The sequence below is a fragment of the Mirounga angustirostris genome, unplaced genomic scaffold (assembly GCF_029215605.1).
Source record: "Mirounga angustirostris isolate CCGP_5_RB_7025 unplaced genomic scaffold, mMirAng1.0.hap1 SCAF_5, whole genome shotgun sequence".
Lineage (NCBI taxonomy): Eukaryota > Metazoa > Chordata > Mammalia > Carnivora > Phocidae > Mirounga > Mirounga angustirostris.
The window spans coordinates 94,798,841-94,821,769 of NW_026991713.1; the positions used below are offsets into that span (position 1 = coordinate 94,798,841).

The 22,929-nt window shown below is 46.2% G+C and overlaps 1 protein-coding gene and 1 long non-coding RNA gene across 2 annotated transcripts; one reads left to right on the plus strand and one right to left on the minus strand.

Annotated features, from left to right (window-relative positions):
• Positions 1-227: 227 nt before the first annotated feature.
• On the minus strand, positions 228-22,498 carry PHC1 (polyhomeotic homolog 1). Its single transcript, XM_045873885.3, is given in 16 exon segments — positions 228-961; positions 1,795-2,026; positions 2,482-2,632; positions 2,856-2,964; positions 3,652-3,766; positions 4,348-4,559; positions 4,808-4,955; positions 5,798-6,397; positions 6,399-6,607; positions 8,678-9,173; positions 14,393-14,548; positions 15,150-15,299; positions 16,063-16,143; positions 17,363-17,473; positions 19,006-19,163; positions 22,128-22,498. Coding segments are annotated over 15 exon segments (3,039 nt in total). The 5' UTR covers positions 19,120-19,163; positions 22,128-22,498; the 3' UTR covers positions 228-806.
• Positions 6,605-10,920, plus strand: LOC123843989 (uncharacterized). Its single transcript, XR_006790685.3, has 4 exons — positions 6,605-7,300; positions 8,582-8,665; positions 9,513-9,737; positions 10,011-10,920. It is a non-coding gene; the product is annotated as an uncharacterized LOC123843989 (long non-coding RNA).
• Positions 22,499-22,929: the final 431 nt, after the last annotated feature.

The window sequence follows — 22,929 nt, forward strand, 5'->3', positions numbered from 1 at the left end:
ATATTTTTGTTGTATAAGGAATAGCGCCTAAGGCAGGTACTTATACTCCTGACCTCAGCCCCACACACTCTCGTTTTAATAAAGCTATAGGACAGAGCAGAGCTGAATTGAAAAGAAAGGCAGGGTAGGAGACACAACAGGGAAACTGAAGGGAGCAGGGGGATGCGGAAAGAATGACAGCCATATATGTGCCACACACCTTTTAGCCCCTGCAGCAAATCAGAATGACACCAGCCAAGTCTCTGCACCAGCGAGTGACTCTGCCATGGATGCAGGAGAAGACGTTCAGTACTAAGGGAGCGACAACAAAGAAAACTCTGGGCCACAGCCGCAGTTGGGCAATCCAGAGGGAAGAGAGGGAGTACCAGATGTCACTAAACTTGTGTCACACAAGCTAGAAGAACCCTACCTCTCCCGTTGTGGAGGCACACCTACGTCCCACCCACTTCCTTACCTTACCATACTGTCTACTCCTCCTCTTGGAGAACTGAGACCCTGGCTAGATACTCCACTCCAGGATAAGGCTGAGCAGTCCTAGTTCTCTAGACTGCCTCTTTATAAAGATTACATTAGGGTAGATGAGAAAAGTGAGAACTGTAATGATTTTAAAAAATAAGGTAGAACCAGAGAAAATGTCATAGCTGCCGCCATGTAGCACCAGCAACAAATTCTTGCACTTTTCTTCCCTGTCTCAGATTTATGTAATTGGAACAGCTCTTTCTTCCCTGTAGAATCTGCTGGTACCAGGTTATAACCTGGACAGTGGAGAGTGTCTGCCTTCGGCTCGTTTGTGCAAGAGGGCCACCTTAGGTCTCCTTGAGGACGTTTATCTTGGCGCAGATCTTGAGGGCAGGGCCCAACTTGATGTTCATGGCACTCATAAGATGTTCCTCTTTAAGTAATAAAAGGGCCTGTCCATCAATCTCCTGGGAACGAAACTCCTCTGCAATCTCTTGGCAGCCTAGAAGGAAATGGTGGGAATACATATGAGCAACTAGGTGGTGGCACCAGAGGATAGGAGGGGGAAACTCAAGATGAAAAAATGGAGACCCAGCAGTGGTTAATCCCAAAGTACTCATCCTAAATTCAGGAATATAAAAGTCTGAGGTGGGAAGCTTTGGAAGTAAAATGAAATCCGGGAAACTGGCTATGTAAAAAAGCCAAGAGGAAATAAGAACAAAGTTGTTCAATCACAGAAATAACTTCATTCAAATAGCTTGAGGGAGAAAAGAGAAGGAGCAAGACCGCATGTTTTCTTTCACAGTAGCAAAAAAATCAAAAGTTCAGAGCCTATAGGGCATCTTTGTTTAAGGGCCGAGAATTCAGACAAACGGCAAAAAGGGTAAGGTGATTTTCTTTTCTGGAGAAAACCATCCTTTGTCAAGAACAGCTTACAAACAATCCTGCCTGGAAGAGTGTGGGGTAACGACGGCCCCTACTTTCCTAATCCCTTTAGTGGAAACGTCTTTTATCTATGTCTGGTATCACAAAATCACATATAAAAAACATACTTTATCCAAAAATTATTGGTAAGAAATATAAAAGTGAAAATCAAACATTGCAAGATTGCTGACATAGCAGAGGACAATCAGCCCAAAAGGAAATTAAGAAACCAGGCTGTGGGCAAGTAACCTGGGTAAATATGAATAGAGCCTTCGTCATAACCATACTTCAGCCCCTACTGCTTAAAAGTCAGTTCTGGTTCTGTTCCCTGTCACAAAGGCCCATGTGGGATAATCTAAAGAAAAGTAAACCTGTATGTGATCTGGGTTCTACTGGATAGGCCCTCAATACCTTGTAGAGAAGCGATAAACTCATACACCTCTTCTACACTCCAACGGCTGGGATTGCTGGACAGGAACACAGGGTTGATGCCATGTAATTCCGGCGTCGGTGGCGCTGTATTGGGGTTCCCCAGGTCACGTTCTCCATGCCCAGTTCGCACAGATAGAGGCCCAGGAGATGTCGGAGAGAGTGCTTCATCGTAACTGGAATTATCTGAACCCCGGCTAGAGTCCTCTTGACCCTACGGAGAACAACACAAAGCAGTGAGGTCATGAATAAGTGTCAGAAGGTTTCTCTCCCTCGCCCCTTCCCAGTCAACTGGGTTCAGGTTAATACTGGGCATAGAGGAGAAACTAGTATTACAGTGAAGAAACTGTACTTTGCAAATGCCCGGAGTCACTAGTCCACTCTCAAGTAACTTTCAAGTATAAACTATCACTTTCTTGATTCTCCCCTTCTTCCAAGAATCGTAATCTAGATTTTGTCAAATGTAATGATTAATGGACACATGAACCAGTAATCAGGTGAGAAGAGACCAGGAGTCAGGATCTCTTGGAATTTGGAGTAATGCCATCAATACAAAACTCAGAGTTCTGGTCTCACACTCTTTGACCGGGGCAAAGGAACTGCCCCGTAGGGAAAGAGGAAGGAAAAAGGACCATTTTAAAAGTTGCCGGCTCTGCAAAAGACGCTCACCCGGTGGCGCTTGCCCTGGATTTTGGCACGGGCGATGTCAGAGGAGCTACGGCGGGGTCCACGCCGACGAACGCGAGCATAGTTGGCTTCTTGGAACTCTTTCATTTTTTTCCTCTTCAGCCGGAACTGGTGACTACAGCTCACATTATACCTACGGGTCGGGGCATATGTGGGATGTCAGCGGTGCCAGAGACAACCACCTGGCTAGCCTTCACTGCATGGGAATTGGTATTTTAGGTACCGACTCGGGGAGGAACATGAAAGCAAAGAAGACGGGAAACATCAGCTGTGAGGTGATGCTAGGGGAGGGGCCCACTGGTAGATGGAGAAGCTGGTGCTGAAGGTGAGGAAGGGAGGGTGGGGGCCCATGGTACCTCTTAGCGCAGGTCATTGAGCAGAACCTCTTGGAGCCGCGAAACTGCTCAGCAGGAGCATACTTCCCGCAGTACTCACACTTCAGGAGATCTGCCTTCTTATCTAGCTCTGGAAAACAAGGCATCCCTGGAGACTTGTCACTGGGACTGCTGCCGCTTGGGCCATCATTAGGCCCACAGCTGACCCTAATCACTTTGAGGGGTTGCCCCCCAAGACCTACACAACCTAATTCAGAATCCCTCAAACATAAAGCTCAAAATCCAAAACCATAAAGACACATCCCTCAAGAACAGCATGGTCTTCCTGACTTAAACCAGCCTAGTTTCCAGTTTCGATGACTGATTATCCCAATTCATACTCTCAGACTGCAGACAAGACTGCAATTCAGAATAGGAGAGAGGAACTAATTACTAACTAGAAAGATACAGGATCCCTCTCCCAACAAAAGTTTACAAAAGCAGTGGGAGAAATGTAAACAAGAGACCTTAATATAGATTATAAAACCTAGAATAAGGAGAAATGGAAATTAAGAAATATACTATTTTAGATCATCTTTTGAAAAATACATCCTTACAGTAAACAAGTAAATAAAATTCAGGTTGGCTTGTTAAATCACCCTAATCCGATAGGGAACTCCTTTTGTGTGATTCTACACATTCTGATATTTAATACAGTTCCTGTGTGTGGATGGACTTTGTATACCTCCCACTTTAAATAATTACCATTTTACACTGAGTCCTCAAACACATCTCCCTGAGCCTCCTTCCCCAGATGGGTCTCTAAATAAATACTTACCAGCAGATGGGCTGTCCCCTCCCAAGGGGCCCCCTGACTGATTCTCATTCAGCCCTGTCGGGAGGCCAGTCTGTAGTGGCTTCTCAGACTCTTTCAGTAACTGAGAACAACCCACCTGTGCCAGAAAAAGTTTACAGTTCGGTTAGCCTAGTCCCTTTCTGCTTCTCTATAACTTTCCCCAGTTATTTCTCACCGCCATGCCTTTGCCTGGTTCTCGGAGTTAATGGCCAAGTCTGGTTTAGAGAAACATTTTTCAACATGGCAATCAAGAGGCCCTAACTGGCTCTTTTCAGATGAGCCATTGGAAAACAGGTTCCTACCTTGGCTCTCTAGCTTGTCCTTTTCCTTCCGAAGTTGCAGATACCTGTTGTTCTAGTCCTAGTTCTGCAAATCCTGGTATCTAGAAAAGTCCCTTAACTTCTCTACCACAAATTTCTTCATTATAATACAGCCTAGTTTGTGTAACTAAACATTATAGCTTCTTCCTTCTCTTCCCACCACTTTCATTTGCTGGTCTACACATATTCTTTCCTTTCCCCCTTCCCTTCCTTCTTTACAATTAACCATACAAACAACAGAACTGAACCATTCTCGAATAATTAAATGGTTCTGAGACTTGATTTTAGTGGACTTTGGAAAGATAATAATCAGACCAAGTCCCCACTTGAAAGTCCCACCTTATGGCCCTGCCCTCACCGGGAAAGGCTCTGCTCCTTCCTGGATAACGAAGCCTTCAATGATGTGGGTAAGAATCTGGGGCTTCACGATGGCCTGTGGAGGTTTTGAGTCACCCATTTGTCTGGACACCATGGCTAGTGTAGGAGGGGGTGCAGATGGGGCAGAAGCCAAGGCTACTAGTTCACTGCTTGGAGTATTAGCATTCACACCAGTCACTGGTTCAACTTTCTCTGGAACAAATTAAGGAACAGATAGGGGATGACATAATTGATCCATCTATTAGCCAAGCCAGTCTGATCTTCCACAATCATACATGTTCACCTTTGATCATTCACCCTGGAGTCCCTGTTTTTGGATCTACCCATTCGTCCACCAAGTTCAGGCCCATCTTCTATGGAACCAGATTTAGCTCCGAGCTCACTCAGAACAGGTCTCTAATCTCCGCACTCCAAAAGGACTGCAGAAGTCAGTTACTCACCTCCAAGACTGCTCTTCTCCTCCATGGCCTTTGGGCTCTCGGCTACTGGAGATGCCTTGGCAGGAAGCATTGAACCCAATGTGGAGACATCGTCTCTCTCCTCCTCAGACTCTGCCTTGCGTTTGACAGCCAGTGTCTGGGGTTTGCTCTATAAAGTGAAGAATAGGAAAGAAACCAAGATTTATGAGTGAAGGATAATAAGGAACCTCAATGACTCTCATACTGTCAGTGAAAATGTTCTTAGTTCCAGATTTCCCAATTTGTGTACTTTCCACAGTACACTAAAATTCCCAGTCATTCCCAAGAAGCGTATCTTCTACATCAGGACAAAAGAAACTGTCACATTTAGTCCTGACCTACACCTCGGGATCCTGGGTTCATTATGGCCCCACTGAGAACCACTTTTTCTAAAGACCAATTTAAGTGATTAAGGCTATCTTGATCTAAGTACAGATCCAAAAACCCAGAATGATTTCAGTAGCAAATTTAGGAGTATGAAGTACAGATTATTATATGCATTAATGTCTCCTACAAAAGGAACAAATAAATACCAGTATCTTAACCTTCCATCAGTGTCTGTCTTATAAAAGAAGCACATAGCAGTTTAAGTTTTACAGTTTGTAACAAATAGTTGTCACAGACGAAACAATTAACAGAGCAGTTGCTGCAATACCATATTCGTGCGCATGCGTGTGCGTGCACACACACACCACACACATACATGCTCACTCACACATATTAATTACGTTATCTGTCATGGACTAAATGTTTGTGGTCCCCTCCCCCTCCCAATCCCTAGGTCCTAACCCCAGTATGGCTGTATTTGGAGATGGGGCTTCTAAGGAAGTAATGAAGGTAAGATGATAAATAGCAGCATCTCAACCTTCCCAACTCTTTACTCCCCTCCCAAGTTAAGATCCATATGGGTCCACTGAGCCCCAGGTGCACTCAAGGGTGACTGTGCCCTCAAAACCATCAGACCTCACTCACCGGCAGGTGCACGGACTGCATGTAGAAGGCAGCAGGCACCTGGGCCACAGCAGGTGAGGAGGTCGTAGCCCCAGCCTTCACCACATGTGCTGTCCCCTGCATGGGAGCCAGGCTCATCCCAGAGGCCAATGTGGGGGGGCATTCTTGCAGCGCCCCGGGAGCCTGGGATGAAGGTGGTGAGGAGGCCAAGTGCGCCTGCCCAGGCTGCACCGTATTGGGCATCCCCCGGGAAGTAGGTACGGCAGCCGCCAGCTGTGCCAACCCCAGAGCCTGCGCCTGGGCCGTCCCCGGTTGCCGGGTGCCCACGACTTGCACAGGGATGTGGGGCGGTGGTTGCTGGGCAGCTGACATCTTCGTGGCGCCTAGCTGAGGAGGCTTGATGGGTGCTACAGGTGGCTTGGACTGGATGGGGATGGGTGGCTTGGGGATTGGGTCAGGCGGGAGGGACAAGGGTGAAGACTGAAGCATGGGTTGAACCACCAGGGTCTGGGCTTGCTGCGGGGTCTGGGAAGGTGGGACCTGCTGCGTAGGCGGGCCCTGCGGCGGCTGAGGGGCAGGGAGGGGGGTGGCCGGCGGTGGCGGCGGGGGAGGCGGGGGGGGGCGGCGGCGGGGGCGGCGGGGGCTGCTGCTGCTGCTGCTGCTGGGCCAGCTGGAGGTGCGTGGCCGTGTGCAGGAGCTGGGACTGCCGGTGCTGGAACTGCTGCTGGTGGTGGATGGCAATCTGCTGCTGGATGACCACCTGCTTCTGCTGCAGGTGGATCTGCTGCTGCTGCTGAATCAGGGAGTGGGGCTGGATCTGCGTGTAGGTGGCTACAGCAACAAGCCCAGGACGGAACAAAGAAGAGCGGGAAATAATCATTAACATTACAAGTTAAAAGTGAAATCACCTTTCCAAGGCGTACCGAGCTTTGGTATCACACAGGGAATGGCAACCTAACCGGGAAGGACCGGGGAGATCGCTTCATTCCTACTCTTCTGAGTCAGACATAACCAACTATCTCTCTCTACAATGAAGGACCTCAAGGGAAGAAGTCCCTTGCGCTGTCATTTCACGATCCTCAGTAATTTCTTGCAGCCAGCTAACTTTTATTTTCTTTGCTACACTAAATCCTGTCCGTTTGATCCAGCAAAGGAGAAGGGCTGGCCCATCGCCCGTATGATTAGACTGAGTTCTTCAAGGGCTGAGTCCCTGCTTTCTACATTTGTACATCCCCAGAACCCAGCCCAGCACCTGGCACATGAGAAAGACTTAATGGTCACTGAGAGAATAAATGTCCACAGAGGTAAAGATTCCAACAGCTTCCCGTGGATGCCTCGGTTCTTCAGACTCATCAGGTTAGGTCACCACCTAGGAGAAGTCTCAAGAGCCAGCTGCTGCAGGCCTGGCCTTTACCCAGTTTCCTCTGCGGCAGGCGGCGCCGACAATCTCCCCAACTCGCGACTCTCCCAGACTGCCCAGGGAGCATGTAGGAGATGAAAGCACTTCGGAAACCGAGTGCTACGGTATGTAAATACTAGGTAGGAGGAGTATAGCTGATAACGAACTCATAACTTTTTGTAAGTAAATCATCCAAATACAGCAACAACTAAAGTGCTAGAAACAAGGTAGGGAAAAATAAACATTACCAAGTAAGGTGCACACATCTAACTATACCGAACCACAGTCTAAAAGCAACTATAAACCATTGGGGTTATTTTTCTTTTTTTATCCTTATCATTGATCCAGATGATCACAAGTTCACTATATTAAACCGTGGCTCGGGCACCTGGGTGGCTCAGTCGTTAAGCGTCTGCCTTCGGCTCAGGTCATGATCCCAGGATCCTGGGATAGAGCCCCACATCGGGCTCCCTGCTTGGCGGGGAGTCTGCTTCTCCCTCTCCCACTCCCCCTGCTTGTGTTCCCTCTCTCGCTGTGTCTCTCTGTCAAATAAATAAAATCTTTAAAAAAAAAAAAAAACCGTGGCTCTATTTGCTAGTCCTAAGTGCTCTAAGGCACTTACACCATCTCCGCTCTACCCTGGCCCAACAAATCATCATTAAACAGAGTGAGGAGGGGCACCTGGGTGGCTCAGTCGGTTAAGCGTCTGCCTTCGGCTCAGGTCATGATCCCAGCATCCTAGGATCGAGCCCTGCATTAGGCTCCCTGCTCAGCCGGGAGCCTGCTTTTCCCTCTCCCTCTGCCCACCCCGCTTGTGATCTCTTCCTCCCCCCACCCCCTGCTTGTGATCTCTCTCTCTCTCTGTGTCAAATAAATAAAATTTTTTAAAAAAGAAAATAAAATAGGGGCGCCTGGGTGGCTCAGTCGTTAAGCGTCTGCCTTCGGCTCAGGTCATGATCCCGGGGTCCTGGGATCAAGCCCCACCCACATCGTGCTCCCTGCTCCGCGGGAAGCCTGCTTCTCCCTCTCCCACTCCCCCTGCTTGTGTTCCCTCTCTCACTGTGTCTCTCTCTGTCAAATAAATAAAATCTTTAAAAAATAATAAAATAAAATAAATGGAGTGAAGAGAGAAGTCATCCCTTAAGCTAAATCGTAAGCTCCATGAGGACAAGGAATCTGTTTTTCAAAGATGCATCCCTAACACCTCCTACACCTCCTACAGCAGGCAATTCAGTTAAGAACTGGGTAAATGAATGGGTGGGATGGGTAAACTGACAAACTCAGGGCCAAGAAGGGGGGATTGCTGCCTGGTGGAAACAGAGATCTACCTCTGTTACCCATCCTCCTCTCTCCCTGGACTAAGATGATCAAGGCTGATGTGATTTTCTTTCCTTCCACTACTCCAGGACCAAGAGAAGCAGGAAAAATGGCAAAGCAATGTACTCTGAAGATTTCAAACAAGTTCTGAGAGAATAATGACCTTGGGAGAGGTGACAGCTTACCTGAGCTAATAAGGGTCTGGCTGGGAGCAGGTGTAGCTGTCCGTGTCAGGTTCATGCCCACATTCTGCTGACCAGGCCCATCTGCTTCTGCCTTCTTGGCCGCTGCACTTTCTGCTTCTGTCTGGCTTCCCTGACTCACAGTCACTGTTTGCGCTGCGGGCAAGGGCTGCACCACTCCTGTGCCCTTCCTGGGACAGCTCCCACCCCCACCCATTCCTGAGGAAGGCAACTGACCCAAGCCCCCAGGTGCCTGGCCACCTCCGCCTGGCCCCACGGACCCGGGGATGCTACTCCCACTGCCTGCACCAGCTTGACTGAGGTTGAGGGACTGGCCCGAGGCCCCAGAGGAAGCCTGAGCCACAGCGAGGGCCTGGCTAGAGGCCTGGGACAGGCTAGAGACAGGGGAGGCTCCAGGAGGAATGGCCTTCTGAGTAGAGCCTTGCATCTGGGGTCCTTGGGCTGAGGCCTGTTGGTTCCTCACTGCCAAATTCTGCACCTGAAAGATAAGAAGAAAAAGATATACTGAGAAAAGGGGACAGGGGGCATGAAGGTCAAAGACTTCTGTGACTGATTCAGAAGCAGTGAAGATAGCTACAGATATTCCCCAGCCCCCCCTCAAACCTTGTTCCCCCACCTTTACAATTACATACATTAAAGTCCTTCCAGTCACCCAGGGAGGGACTCTTGAATCCTATTTGATTTTCAGTCTCCTTCATTCACTATCAAATCTATCAGCAAGTTTGCTCATTTATTCCTTCAAAATGTCTCAGATTTTCCCTTTCTTCTCCGTTCGTTCATTCATTCAACACTGACCAAATGACCTACTATGTTTCAGGTACTACACTGGATACTGGAAATGCAAAGACGAAAGACACTGTCCCTGCTCTTAATGAGTACTTTCTACCGAAACAGACAGACAAGAAAATCAACGATAGCCCTATCATACTATGCAGAGATCTGCGCAAAGTGCCATGGGAGCAGAGGAGGAAGATGGACTCAGACCGGGGAGATTAGGGAAGACTTCCTAAAAAAGTCTTTTGTTCCATCTGAGACTCCATGGGTGAGAGCAAAAGCAAAGTTTGAAGACATAGGTAACATTTGGAAGACCATCGAGCCAAGGAAGAGCATAGCATTTTTGGAAATTATGAATATTTCACTACGTTTGGGGTGAGATGGAGGGAGTGGAAAGAAATGAAGCTAGGAAGACAGGCTGAGGCCGGGGAGGGAGGAAGGTTTCAGATCAGGAAGGGCTTGGTGCATTCAAATGAGGAGAGTCTGAACTTTAGTTCGGGAACAGAAAGTTTATCCATCTTCCCCACTGTTCTATTTCCAGCACCTAGCACAGTGCCTGACATAGGAAGTACCCCAGAATATGAAGAGAGGACTGATGAGCACTTCACTGATGACAGGAAGCCACTGAAGAATATTAATCAAAATAAACGTAATCAACTCTACAGCTGAAACCATTCTCTTAAACATTGCTGACAGAAGTGTAAATCAGTACAACCGCTTTGGCAAACGGTTTGGCATCTTATCCTCAAGCTGAACATTCACACACCCCCTAATCCAGGAATTCTACAGGAGAAACTCTTGCTATATACAACAGGAGGCATGTGTGAGAAAGTTCACAGCAGCACTATTCATAGTTAACGAAAGTCTGGAAGCAACCCAAATGGCCATTATCAGAAGAGAAGATGAATGAACTAAAGTATATTCACATGGTTCAATACTACATAGAAATTAATAAAATACAATGACATGCAATAATATGGATGGATCTTGACAATAAGCTATTAACAAAGTATTCCCCCCAAATTACATACAGCACAAAAACCTTATAAACTTAAATACAAATATATACACACACACACACAAAATATAGAACATATGGTATCTGGAATTACTTCTAAATAATCCACAGGTGGAGGAAAGTGGCCTGGATAGAAAGGCGATGTGTTGATAAATGTTGCAGCTGGCTGGCAGGTGCAAAGGGATTCATATTTTTTTCTATTTTTGCATAAGTTTGAAATATTCCATAATAAAAAGTACTTTTTAAAAATATATGTAAACACGATAAAACTATAAAAAAAGGGACACAGGGAAGGATGAACCTAGGAATCAGAATGATTGTTACCATGGGTAGGGGCAGGCAGTGGGTGGAACTGGGGATTGCTTATTACATCATTAAAACATAGTAAATAACTAAGAGTGGGCCATGAATGGACCACTGCTGACAGGATGTCACAAACCAAGGATTATGATTTATCAAATTCAGTATACCAGAAGTACCATTTAAAATAATGTTAGGAACAACAGGTATTTTCTTATTTAAAAAACTTATTCAGATAGTAATATGGAAGATGCTTAGAGGTAGACAAGGCTGAAGTCAAGAGACCAATTAGAAAACCAGTAGAGTAATGCAGGTGAAAAATATAAAGACCCTGAGTTCAGGCAAGCAGTAAAGAGGTGAGAGCTTTTGAGAGAGATTGACAAGATTATCAGGATGGGGTGCTGGGGCACTTAATGTGATCGGGCAATTATATAATTTGTTTCTAATCAGCTTTCCATAATGACTATTTAAAACTTTCCTGGTCTCCCGATATACCTCAGAACCACCTGCTCTTCCCCCTCTCCCTCATCACCCCTGCAGAGACAATAAAACCATCACATGAGCACACTGCAGCAGTTCCATCACCAAATCTATACATGCCCTTCACAAACCCCCACCACTTCCTTCTCCCTGCTCTCCCTTCTATCCTCCCTCCTATCAAGTCCTTCTCCACACTCAGGGCCCCAGCCCTCCTCCTTCTCAAGGAACTTGTACTATCAATTCCTTCCTGTATCTTCAACCTCACCGCTAAAGGCACCCTCCCATCACACCTGAACCCCACTTCCCCAACCCCAGCTTCATCCTCCTTTCTTTTTATTACTAAACTGGTAATAATTGGTTACATTCACTGCATCTATTCTCACTATCCAGCCATTCCTCAAGTGATACTAGTTTGGCTTCAACCCCCCCAAACTCCACTGAAATGGTTCTCCGTCCATATTAGTAACTCTATCTTGTCTCTCTACTGCGTTTGACAGAGGACTCCCTGCCGTTCTAACATTCTGCTCCCTTGTCTTCATGACACCACATAATCCAGATTTTCCCATTTCTCTGTCACTCCTTCCTACTCCCCTCTGCCAGTTCATCAGCCTCTACTTGACCTTGAACTATTTTCTAAACAGTCCTAACCCTCAGGGCTCCATCTTAATATAAAGGCTTTTCTCTTGTCAATCCATACCTTTCCCTAAGCAATGCCAAATGCTCTCTTGACTTCGATTATCATCTATGTGTCTACTACTCTTGAATGTTTATCTCCAACTCAGACCTTCCCTCTAAGCTCAAGCACCAAATATATAAAACAGCTGACCTCGTGACCCACTGACTCACAAGCACGTCTAAGACAGTGGTATCCAAAAGTTAACTTCACCCTAGATCCCCTTCTCCAACATTCTCCATCTCCTGAGTAGCACTAAGCAGCCGCCTCACCGCCATCACATCTCGTCTCTGGCACTTCCCTCAACTGAATCAGTTTTCCTCTTTCAAAGATCTTCTAAGTTTTTCTCAAATCTATTCATTTCTGTCCATCTCCGTTGTTACTGCCTAACCCAAACATCATCCTTCCCCGAAACTGTTGTTCTCCCTAGATTCACACTCACACCACTTCCATTTATTCTCCACAGAGGAGCCAACATAGTCTTTAAACAAAAAAAATGAACAAGCCTCGAACCTTTCTAGGTCACTTCCAAATTGAAAATCCTCCCATAGTATCCCATCACCCTTTGCATAAAGCCCAAAATCCTAAACACTGTTCCCAACGCCCTGCAAGATGAAGTTTCTCCTACCTCCCCGGTACCATCTCCATCCCCCTTTGCCAAACTCCAAGCACACAGGTCTTCTTTCAATTCCTCAAATATATAAAGCTCCTTCCCTCCTCTTTGGATTCAAGGGGTATTTGGACATAAGGTTCCCCCTGCCTTCACCACTCTCCTTCCATGTCTTCACCGGACACCCAATTTAAATGTCACCTCCTCGGGGCAGTCTTCTTGACTTTCACCCCGATCCCAAGGCTGAATCAGGTCTCTTTCTGTGTTTTCAGAGCACTCTGTACTTTCTAATGAAGCAATTATTAAACCATTCAGGTGATTCTTTGTGTAATGTCTGGTGCCTCAATGATTTGTAATCTCTAACTCATTTAATCCTCAACACACCCCAAAGTAGGTATTTAACAATAGCTACTTTATACACGAAGAAACTGGCAAAAAGATGTTAGGCCATTTGCCTAGGTCACACAGTAAGTCATGGACTTGGAATCTGACCCAACTATCAGATTCACATTTGCAACCACTACTCTGTCCCTCCACATATTGACACTCAAATATCTGATGAATAAAGAGATGGATAAATGGAAGAACTGGATATGAAACCAGTCTCAACCTCATCCTCTGATCCCACTGCTGTTACCATAGTCTAAAACGAAGGTCTTACTCTAGTAACTAAATGACCCCCAAGAATCTCTTACTAGGTTCCTTAACTTCTCTTTCTTCTCCAGGCACATGTTCCTAGATGATTCTTTCCAAAGTATTTTCCTTATCCTATTAATCTGCTGTGCAATAGCCAGCCTTGACCCCTGCTACCTATGAAGTTACTTGGCTTTCGGACTTCTCCCTGACAATGACCTTTTCTACCATCAGGTGTGTTGTCTCCACTTTATCCACTCATCCCCAACTCAGTCACATATGAATCAAGCCTTTACACACACTGCTCTCTCTCCAGTTTTCTTCTAACTCCAAATCAAATCCTACCGATCCTTCGAGAATCTCCTCAAGTATCCCAAAAGTCCTGAGCAGGGATGCAGCCAACTCTTCTCTAAACTCATGTGTCACTCCAAGTTAGTACCGTTTACTTTGTACCTCTTTGGGCTCTAAGATCTTTGTACTTCTTTGTTCTCTAAGATCTTTGAAGACTTGACTTGTCTTTCCTTTCAAGCTTCCCAAGTTTCTAGTGTATATCTGAGCACATCAGTAGAAAGAGCTCAACCTCAATATTTACTTGCTAACTGATAAACTAAAAGAATGAAAAAAGTTATTATGCGATCCCAATTTGTATTCCATCCATAAGTAGCAAAAACTCAGGCTCGAAATATATGTACATGTTTGGGGGTAAGGCATGGGAAGCAATGGTGAAGAAGACTTTCCTGGGCACACAGCGAGGAGAAACAGACTACTGAGAGTTGGCAGCCACAGTAACTCATAAAGAGAAGGAATCAAACATTCTTCCAGCAACAGCCAGGTGGGCTTCACATCTACCTAACTGCAGAATTCCCTCAATCACCCCTTACTTTAAGAGAGCACTGCAAATGAAAAGAACTAAGACCTCCTGAATAAAACTGAGCCATGGAGGGCTGAAAGAATATAAGGAAATCTGCCCTGGATTGAGAATAAGCCTTCCCAGATCTACAGGGCTGTTTTCAGTCAACTCCACTTCTCTTCCTAACTCAAATAAACTCACAAGTTACAAGGGATTCGAGTGCTATGGAAATTAAAAAAAGGGGAGAAAAAATAAGAATCCCGAGAAGTCGTAATGGGGTAGCAGGGTGGGCCCTGGTCTACGGTGGTTCCCTTCATCCTCCCCAGTGCCCATCCACAGGTCAAGTGGTTGCCACTGACCTGATCTGCATCTGTATGAACTCCCGGAGACTGAGCAGATGGCACCTCCTGCTGGACCGCAGCCACTGCCCCGTTAGGCATCAGGATGAGTTGGGAGGCTAGAGGCACATTCCGGCCCAGGGTCCGGTTTACCTGCAATAGGTTTCCCAGCTGTGGCTGGCAAGGAGAGGAGGAAGAGGAAGAGCAAAGGAAAGAGAACAAGAGGAGAAGAAGAAAGACAGAAGAAACGGAAGGGAAGGACCACAAGACAAAATAAACAGAAGATACGAAACTGCTAAGCCCTGCCCCTTTCCACACCAACCCAGGAGACCCTTATTCTCCATATGCGATGAATCATCCAGAAGGAAACCTAGAATGTATATAAAACTATAGATTGATATCAAAGAGTCAAACATCAAAGAAGTTGAGACAATGAGGATTTTAGAACAAGTATTTATGTATAGTAAGTAGACAGGCTAAGAGATAACACTTAGAATTTGGGTACTCGAGCCACAGGTTTGAAGATTAGATTCTATGTGACACCACTTCGGTCAAATATTAAGGCGGACACCTTCTCACTTAGGATCTCAATGCAATCTGCAGGCTACCTGTGAATACTGAGCATCACTTCTAGAGGTAAGGCAGGCCTAGGAAGTAGATCAGCATATCTTAACGTATCTGGGCAACCATGGTTAAATCAAACAGCTTTCACTCAAGTCTGTGGCAGGGGCATAACAATTATGCCCCTAGAACAATGGTGGTTGTGTTCGTGGCTTACCCGTAGATACATCTGGGCCTGGGACTGGTTGAGAGGTGGGGAGGTGGTGTTCCCCAGTAGCACAGATTGGGTCAAAGTGGTAGCACTGGGAGAGCTCACACTCTGGGATCGGCTGATGAGCTGGGCGGCCGACGTGGTGGCCAGGTTGATCTGTGTGGTACAGAAAGGAACAGAACTAAAGACTTAGGAGACGTAAAAAGAAATGCACATCACCGACAAATGCAGAGGGACACAGTGAAGAACAGAATATCTAATTTTCTTTCTTTCTTTTTTTTTTTTTTAAGAACAGACTATCTTATTTTCAGAGTCAGAGGGAAATGAATAATACCTTCCTGACCATAACTGTCATCCTGGCTACTGGAGGGTAGTACCAAAGTAAAGAAACTAGTCCCTAACCACTAACATTACCAGTTGAGAGGGAAAAGGAACAAAATGGAGCAGACTTCACTCCTTGTTAAAGGGTCCAGAGATCAGGGCGCCTGGGTGGCTCAGTTGTCAGGCATCTGCCTTTGGCTCAGGTCATGATCCCAGGGTCCTGGGATCGAGCCCCATAGGGCTCCCTGCTCAGCGGGGAATCTGCTTCTCCCTCTCCCACTCCCCCTGCTTGTGTTCCCTCTCTCGCTGTCTGTCTCTGTCAAATAAATAAATAAAATCTTTAAAAAAAAAAAAAAACGGGTCCAGAGATCAGTCCCGTCCCTTTGTCATCTCCTCTTCTGCCCCAGGATTTTCTTCCTCCTTTCTTAGACCTCCTCACTGAGACCCCTATATAGATTCCAGTCAGTTGTTTCCCTTTTACTAAGACTCTCTACATAAGAGCAATAATCACCATTGATGGCTCAATTCACAAAGTCCTTCCACCCAGAGACAAAGACCCAGGGAAGGAAGCCTCTCGGTGGGGAGCCGCGGTACTCACTGAGGCCTGGGTGGTGGTAGTCTGCTGCTGTGCCGTGCTGGTGTTTGGGGAGCTGGCCTGCCGACTGGCAGCAATCGTGGCCTGTTAGAGGGGAAAGGAAACAAGAAAGCAGAGACAACTAAGGAAAGACTGAATCTTCTAATCACAGGCACAAAATGTAATAGAGATTTCAGATAAAAACCCAGAGACTCTACTACGGAGCAAGGAAAAGTATATCACTATCCCCAAAACTCTCACGTTACCTCCTATGCCAACCTAGTAACTCCCACATAACCCTCCTGGGGCAATCGGGTAATCTGCCCTCCTCCTCCTCCCACTTTCTTTTAGGTGGAAGAAGAACCTTTGACCAGTTCATATCATGAGTCACTCATAAGTTTAGCCCAGGGCTGTCCAAAACAAATACAATGCAAGCCACATAAATTATTTTCTAGTACACACATTTTTTAAAAAGTGAAAAAAAGAGGGGTGCCTGGGTGGCTCAGTCGGTTAAGTGTCTGCCTTCGGCTCAGGTCATGATCCCAGGGTCCTGGGATAGAGCCCCGCACTGGGGCTCCCTGCTTGGTGGGGAGTCTGCTTCTCCTTCTCCCTCTGCCCTCCCCGCCAGCTCATGCTCACTCTCTCTTGCTCTTTCTTTATCTCAAATAAATAAATAAAATCTTAAAAAATAAAAATAAAAAAGTGGGGACGCCTGGGTGGCTCAGTCTGTTAAGCGGCTGCCTTTGGCCCAGGTTATGATCCCAGGGTCCTGGGATCGAGTCCCACATCAGGCTCCTCACTCAGCGGGGAGCCTGCTTCTCCCTCTCTGTCCCTCTGCTTGTGCTCTCTGTCAAATAAAATCTTTTAAAAATAAATAAATAAATAAATAAAAATTAAAAAGTGAAAAGAAACAGGAGAAATAAACTTTATTTTATTTAAGCCAATGCATCTCATTTCAACATATAACCAATAAAAACAAAATACTGAGATATTTTACTTTTTTTTTCGATATTAAGTCTTTGAAATCCAAAATTTTACTATACATCTCAATTTGGACTAGCCACATTTTAAGTGCTCAATAGCTACACGTGACTAGTGGCCGCCATATTGGACAGTGTAGTCCTAGAACACAGACATTCTACCTCCTAGTTCCTACTGCAACCCCAAAAACTAAGACCCCTTCGTCCTCCTACGGAAGGACAGGAGGTAGACAAGACGATGCTTCTAGCGTGAGTGGCAGGAGGACTGCAGGAGGCAGTATGCCCCGACCCACCGGTAGTGCCTATCCCCTCCCTCTTGGGCCAGCTGGCTGCTGACCTCTCACCTGCTGGACTGCAGCCAGGCTATGCAGCTGGGCATTGCTGAGCTGCTGCTGGAGCATGAACTGGTGGAAATACTGAGCCGCGTTGGGCTGACGCTGCAGTGCCTGCAGAGCCTAAGAGGAAAAAGAGAGGACCAAGCCACTTAGAATGAATCGCTCCTAATTCCTATTCTGTGCAAATGACTGTGATCTGGTGAAAGGGACAACTGGTAAAGAGAGAAACAAAGGAAGATGGGGAGCGTGGCTAAGTCAACATCTGATTTGTCCATTTTTATATTAGAACTAGTTAAGTTCACATAGTTCTCAAAAAGTGGAAAAACAATTAATTCTGATCTTGTATACAAAGAAAAGTAAAGCAATGTAACTCACATGAACTCTTAATTCCCAAAATGGAATGTGGAGATACATGACGTAGCAAGGAAAAGAACTGGACTAGCCAAGTTGAAAATAAATTGGACATCAAATAATACAAAGAGAAGAAGGGGCGCCAGGCTGGCTCAGTCGGTAGAGCATGCGACTCTTGGTTTCGGGGTTGTGAGTTCAAGCCCCAGACTGGGCATAGAGCTTACTTAAAAAAAAATAAAAATAGGGGCACCTGGGTGGCTTAGTCAGTTAAGCATCCAACTATTGATCTCAGCTCAGGTCCATGGTTTCAGGGTCATGAGTTCAAGCCTGATGTTGGGCTCCAGTAGAGAGCCTACTTAAAAATAAATAGATAGGGACGCATCGGTTGGATGTCTGCCTTCGGCTCAGGTCATGATCCCACGGTCCTGGGATCGAGTCCCACATCGGGCTCCTTGCTCAGCAGGGAATCTGCTTCTCCCTCTGCCTGCTTCTCCCCCTGCTTGTGCGCTCCCTCTCTCTGACAAATAGATAAATAAAATCTTTAAAGTAAATAAATAAATAAATAAATGGATGGATGGATGGATAGATAGAAGAAAAAAATTGAAGACCATATCCTAGGGACACAAAAGACCATGTTCTAGGGACACAAAAGACCATGTTCTTGGGACAGAGCCCCAGGTGGTTGGAAATGATGAAAAATAGAGTAAATAGTGGCTTGTGAAAGATTCTATCAGGTAAAATTTTCAAATAACTGGCATTTTCAAATATTTACAGATGTTTATAAAGATGATACTGCAGTTTTAGTGTCACCTTCAGGATATTACTGTATTCTTATTCTTTAATAATTAGAACTATTCTTATGATGTGCATAGTTACTCTAGCAACCAAGATATTTTGAGTAAAATGCCCCATTCCCAAGATTTTTTAAAGCATGGAATTTACTATTTGTCTAAAAATAAAACTCCAAAGAGTTTCATACTTCCATTACTCAGGGCGATTTACAAGAGAGACTGAAGATTAAAAACCTGACAATCCATGAAGAGAAATGGTTAGTTAGAATCTAGCTACATGAACTGAATGGTATAAAAAAACCGTGATTTGCTGACTGAATCTCATTCTCTGTTTGCTTGCTCGAACTGTTGTAAACTCCTAAGATTCTCAGAGCTGGAAGGGACATTAGTCATCACCTAATCCATCTCCCTCAGTTTGCTGGAAAGGAACTAAGAGCAATTATCTTCCAGCACCTGTGCCCACCCGAAGCCAATATTCACAGATCACAGCCCCTCACAGTTGAGCCTCACCTGCACCGCCTGCCGTTCATACAGTGACATCTGAGCTATCTGGGGCCGAGAGCTGCCCCCAGAGCTGGAGCTCCCATTGGTGGAGTTGGAGTTCTGCTCACTCTCCGTCTCCATGATAGTGGTCCAGGGTCCCCAAAGCCGGTGCTCTGACTCAAGACCTAGATGGAAGTTAGCGAAGGATTAAAATTCACACCTGATCTCAAACTATTATTTCATGTTATCATTCAAGTTATCTAAGACTCTTCCTCTTCTTTCCATTAGTCATGACTCCTTGGGCTTAACTACCAAATCTGCAATACACACTTACAACGATATGTTTCCCATACCATCTTTTGAAACTATGCAGTGTCTCAAAAGAAACCTTTACATATTCCCTCATGACTGTCTATTAAATATCAAATGGCTAGAATTTAAGACTCATAATACTAAGGCTACCTTACATTCCCATAACATTTTTTAATAGTTTAAAATAGTCCCACTTAAAAGTTCCTGTTTTCTCACTTTTATCTGCACCTGCAACATCATTACCAGCATCACCTTAACATTTACCATTTACTGAGAAGTCACCAGGTGCCTCCTCTCGCTGGCTTAGGCTCTTCATCTCCATTACCTCTCACAGTGCTTTAATATGATTATCCCCATCTTATAATTGTAGAAATGAGGTTTTCTGAAGTTAAAGTTTTCCTAGTATCAAGTCTCTTTACATTAACACATGCTGCTTCCTCAAACCAAAACAAAAAACAAAAAACAAAAAACCTGTGACTAAGGCAGTGTCATTTGGTTTGAGTATTCACTGTCCTCATTTTATGGAGGAGGGGCTCAAGATACAGATATGTTAAATGCATCATGGAAAGTCATTAATCTAGAGGTAGAGGGACGCCTGGCTGGCTCAGTGCGAAGAGCGTGCAACTCTTGATCTCGGGGTCATGAGTTCAAGCCCCACATTGGGTGTGGAGATTACTTAAATAAAACTTTAAAACAAAACAAAAAACTAGGAGGTAGAAGAGCTATACAAATAGCTGCCTGATTCCAGCTCAGGTTATTAATAAAAACACCTTGGGCACATCACTTTCCCTGCTGGCACCTCAGTTTCCCCATTTGCAGAAAAGCCTTCACAACTGAATGTAACATATCATTTTAACAAATGACTACCAGGTATTACACATATTAAATACACAGCAATGAAAATCTTCAAGAAAATAAAACTCAACTTTTTAGCTCATTTTAGTAACCAGAATTTACCTTCTGGGGTCTACACTAAAATTTGCAAAAAGACATGAAGACACTGCTAAGAACCAAGCAGAGACAGGAGAAGAGAAGTAAGAAGAAATATGCCTCCGAACAACACTAAATGACAATAAGGGTTTTTGTTCATTCTTTTTTTTCTCCTCTTTTGTTAGGCCTAGACACTATATTCTCTACTTTGGAGGCACGGGGCCACTAGAAATACTAGGTCAGCAAAGCACTATTCGGTTTAGGAATGTAAACATCAAACCAGAATTCCTGCTAAGGCCTGTCAACAGTTTTATTAAAATGGATTTATCATAATGATTACATCCAAAACAAAGTAAATAAAATCAAACCGCTTGGCCTTGGAAACAGAGTTGGGGAGATTTCTTATTCTGTTCCCAGTATCATCGGATGGCATCATTATCCCCCAAGTACTCAACCCATCTCTTCAGTTTTATTTAGGTATAGCAAACGTCACTGCAAACATGGATATAACCTAAGAAGTACACAGAAGAAATCATATCAGCTTCAACTCTAGTTATCTTCTCCCACATCTTTTGCCACAATATCAAAGCACTGAACAGATACAGACCCATGAATCCTCATTATCAGCATGTGAAGAAAAAAAGTGGGTAAGTATTAGAGGCAGCATGGCATAGTTATATAGATCAATGGATTTAGTTCACTGGACTCAGAGACATGAGACCCCTTTACTAGTTAGAGGAGACATTAACTCCTATATTCATAGGTGAAAATGCTAAAAACTGTAGGACCCCACATCTCCCCCAAAATGGAAGTCTTAGTGGTATTTTTTTTTTTTTTTTCAGATTGTGAATTGAAAAGAGAGATGGAAAGGTACTGGCTTAAGTAATAAAATCAGGAGAAACTGACATCAAAACCAGGATTCCTGGATCCCAGGCACATACTATTCATTTGTGATCAATGTTGGGACTGCAAAATTAAACACAAAAAATGAAAACAACAAAAAGTTTGGGAGGCACAGTGCATTTAAATTTTCAGAATTACGTCAGAAGAGAAAGTGCGAGAAGCTGATCCACAGAGGTGCCCACAATAGCTAAACTATGGTCACCCTGAAAGGTAGTATTTGAGTGTGTATGGGTTGGGTTAGGTAAGGAGCACAGACCTCTGGAAGGGAGCTAGAATAGTGAAATGGACCTGGGACTGGGTCCATTGAGCCCAGAGTTGGAGGAAATAAATTTTCCTAAGCCTAAAACTCTGTCTTGTAGAAAGTATGGGACATAGAAGGGCGGCAGGAGAAGGGCGGCAGGAGAAGGGGTGGGGGGGGGGCGGGGTAAGACTGTGCAAAAGAAATGGAAGTGATCTGGAGAACAGGGATAGTAAGCGCCCAGGGGTCCTTGTTGTATACAGAACCTTGATGAAAATGAGGTTCCAAAGAGGAATCAAAGACACCGGGGGAAGGGGGCAGATAGAGTGGAGCCAGGAGTGAACTGACCCAAGTGAGCAGGGAAATGTGCTTACTGATAGCCGGGAGACAAGCAGGAGAGAGACAGACAGAAGTCAAGGAATTGGAGACCGAGGGACCAAGCGGACCATAAAAAGCAGGGAGACTACCAGACAGCATGCTTGGATGGGAGGACCAAAGTCAGAGAAGGAAAAATGAATGAGAAAAGGAGCAGTCAGAAGCAACTAGGGTGACGGACAGACGGCATTCAGCGCAGCGAAACGAAGAGCAAGAAGACTTGGACAGACAGAGCCGAAGGACCGCAGAGCTAAGCGCTAGAGGTAGGCAGGGAAAGCAACTGGGGGAGGTACCTGGGGCGTTACACAGACGGAGGTGGCTGAAGAAACATCCCCGCGCAGCCAAGCCCCCAGAGGTCCTGTCCCTCCCCAGCCCGCGGCCGCCCGGTTACCTTCGCGCCGGGCTCTGCACCCAAGTGCTCCTGGGGGGCGTCCACCTCACGTGCCGGGGTCCCCAGTCGCCGGGCTGGGCGGGGGGCTCGCTCGGCCTCCGCGGCGGGCTCCCCTCGCCTCCTCCCCTTCCTGGAGGGGCGGGGGCGCCGAGGGCGGGGTGGGAGGTGCCCGGCGCGGCCGCGGCTCCCCGCCCCTCCCGCCGCTCCGGGTGCGGGCCCGGCCGCGGCTCTGCCAGGCCTCCGGGGCTCGCTCCGGGCCTGTCACTTCCTGCCGGGCCGAGAGGGTGGGGGCTGCAGGCCGGGGGCTGCGGGCCGGGCTGGAGGAGGGGGCTGGCGGGGAGGTGCTTCCGGGGCAGCCGGACCCCTCCCCCGCCCCTCCCCTCCCCTCCCCTCGGCGCCCTCCTCCCCCTCCTCCCTCCCGCGCGTCCCTCGTTTCCTGCCGGCGCCCGTTGCCATGACGACGCCGCTCCCGGGCCTCTGCGCTCTGGGCCCCGGGGTTTTTTTCCCCCTCTCTCGCTCTCTCTTTCTCCTCTTTTTTCCCCTTCTTTCTCTCCGAGTTCTGCTCGCCGGTTGGAGGGACGAAACTGAGAAAGTGCTGGCCTCTAGTGGGGAACTCGCTCTCACCGAGGAGATGGGAGAAGGGAGGGAAGTGACGTGAAAAGGGGGGGGAAAGGAGGTATTTTCTGGAGCTTCTGGGAATAAGGGCTAGAAAGAAAGGATCAAAGGGACGATCGAGCAAAGAGGGAGAAAGCGCAGCAACAACCCTAGAGAAACAACAGACTGGGAAAGGGAATAAAGCCGA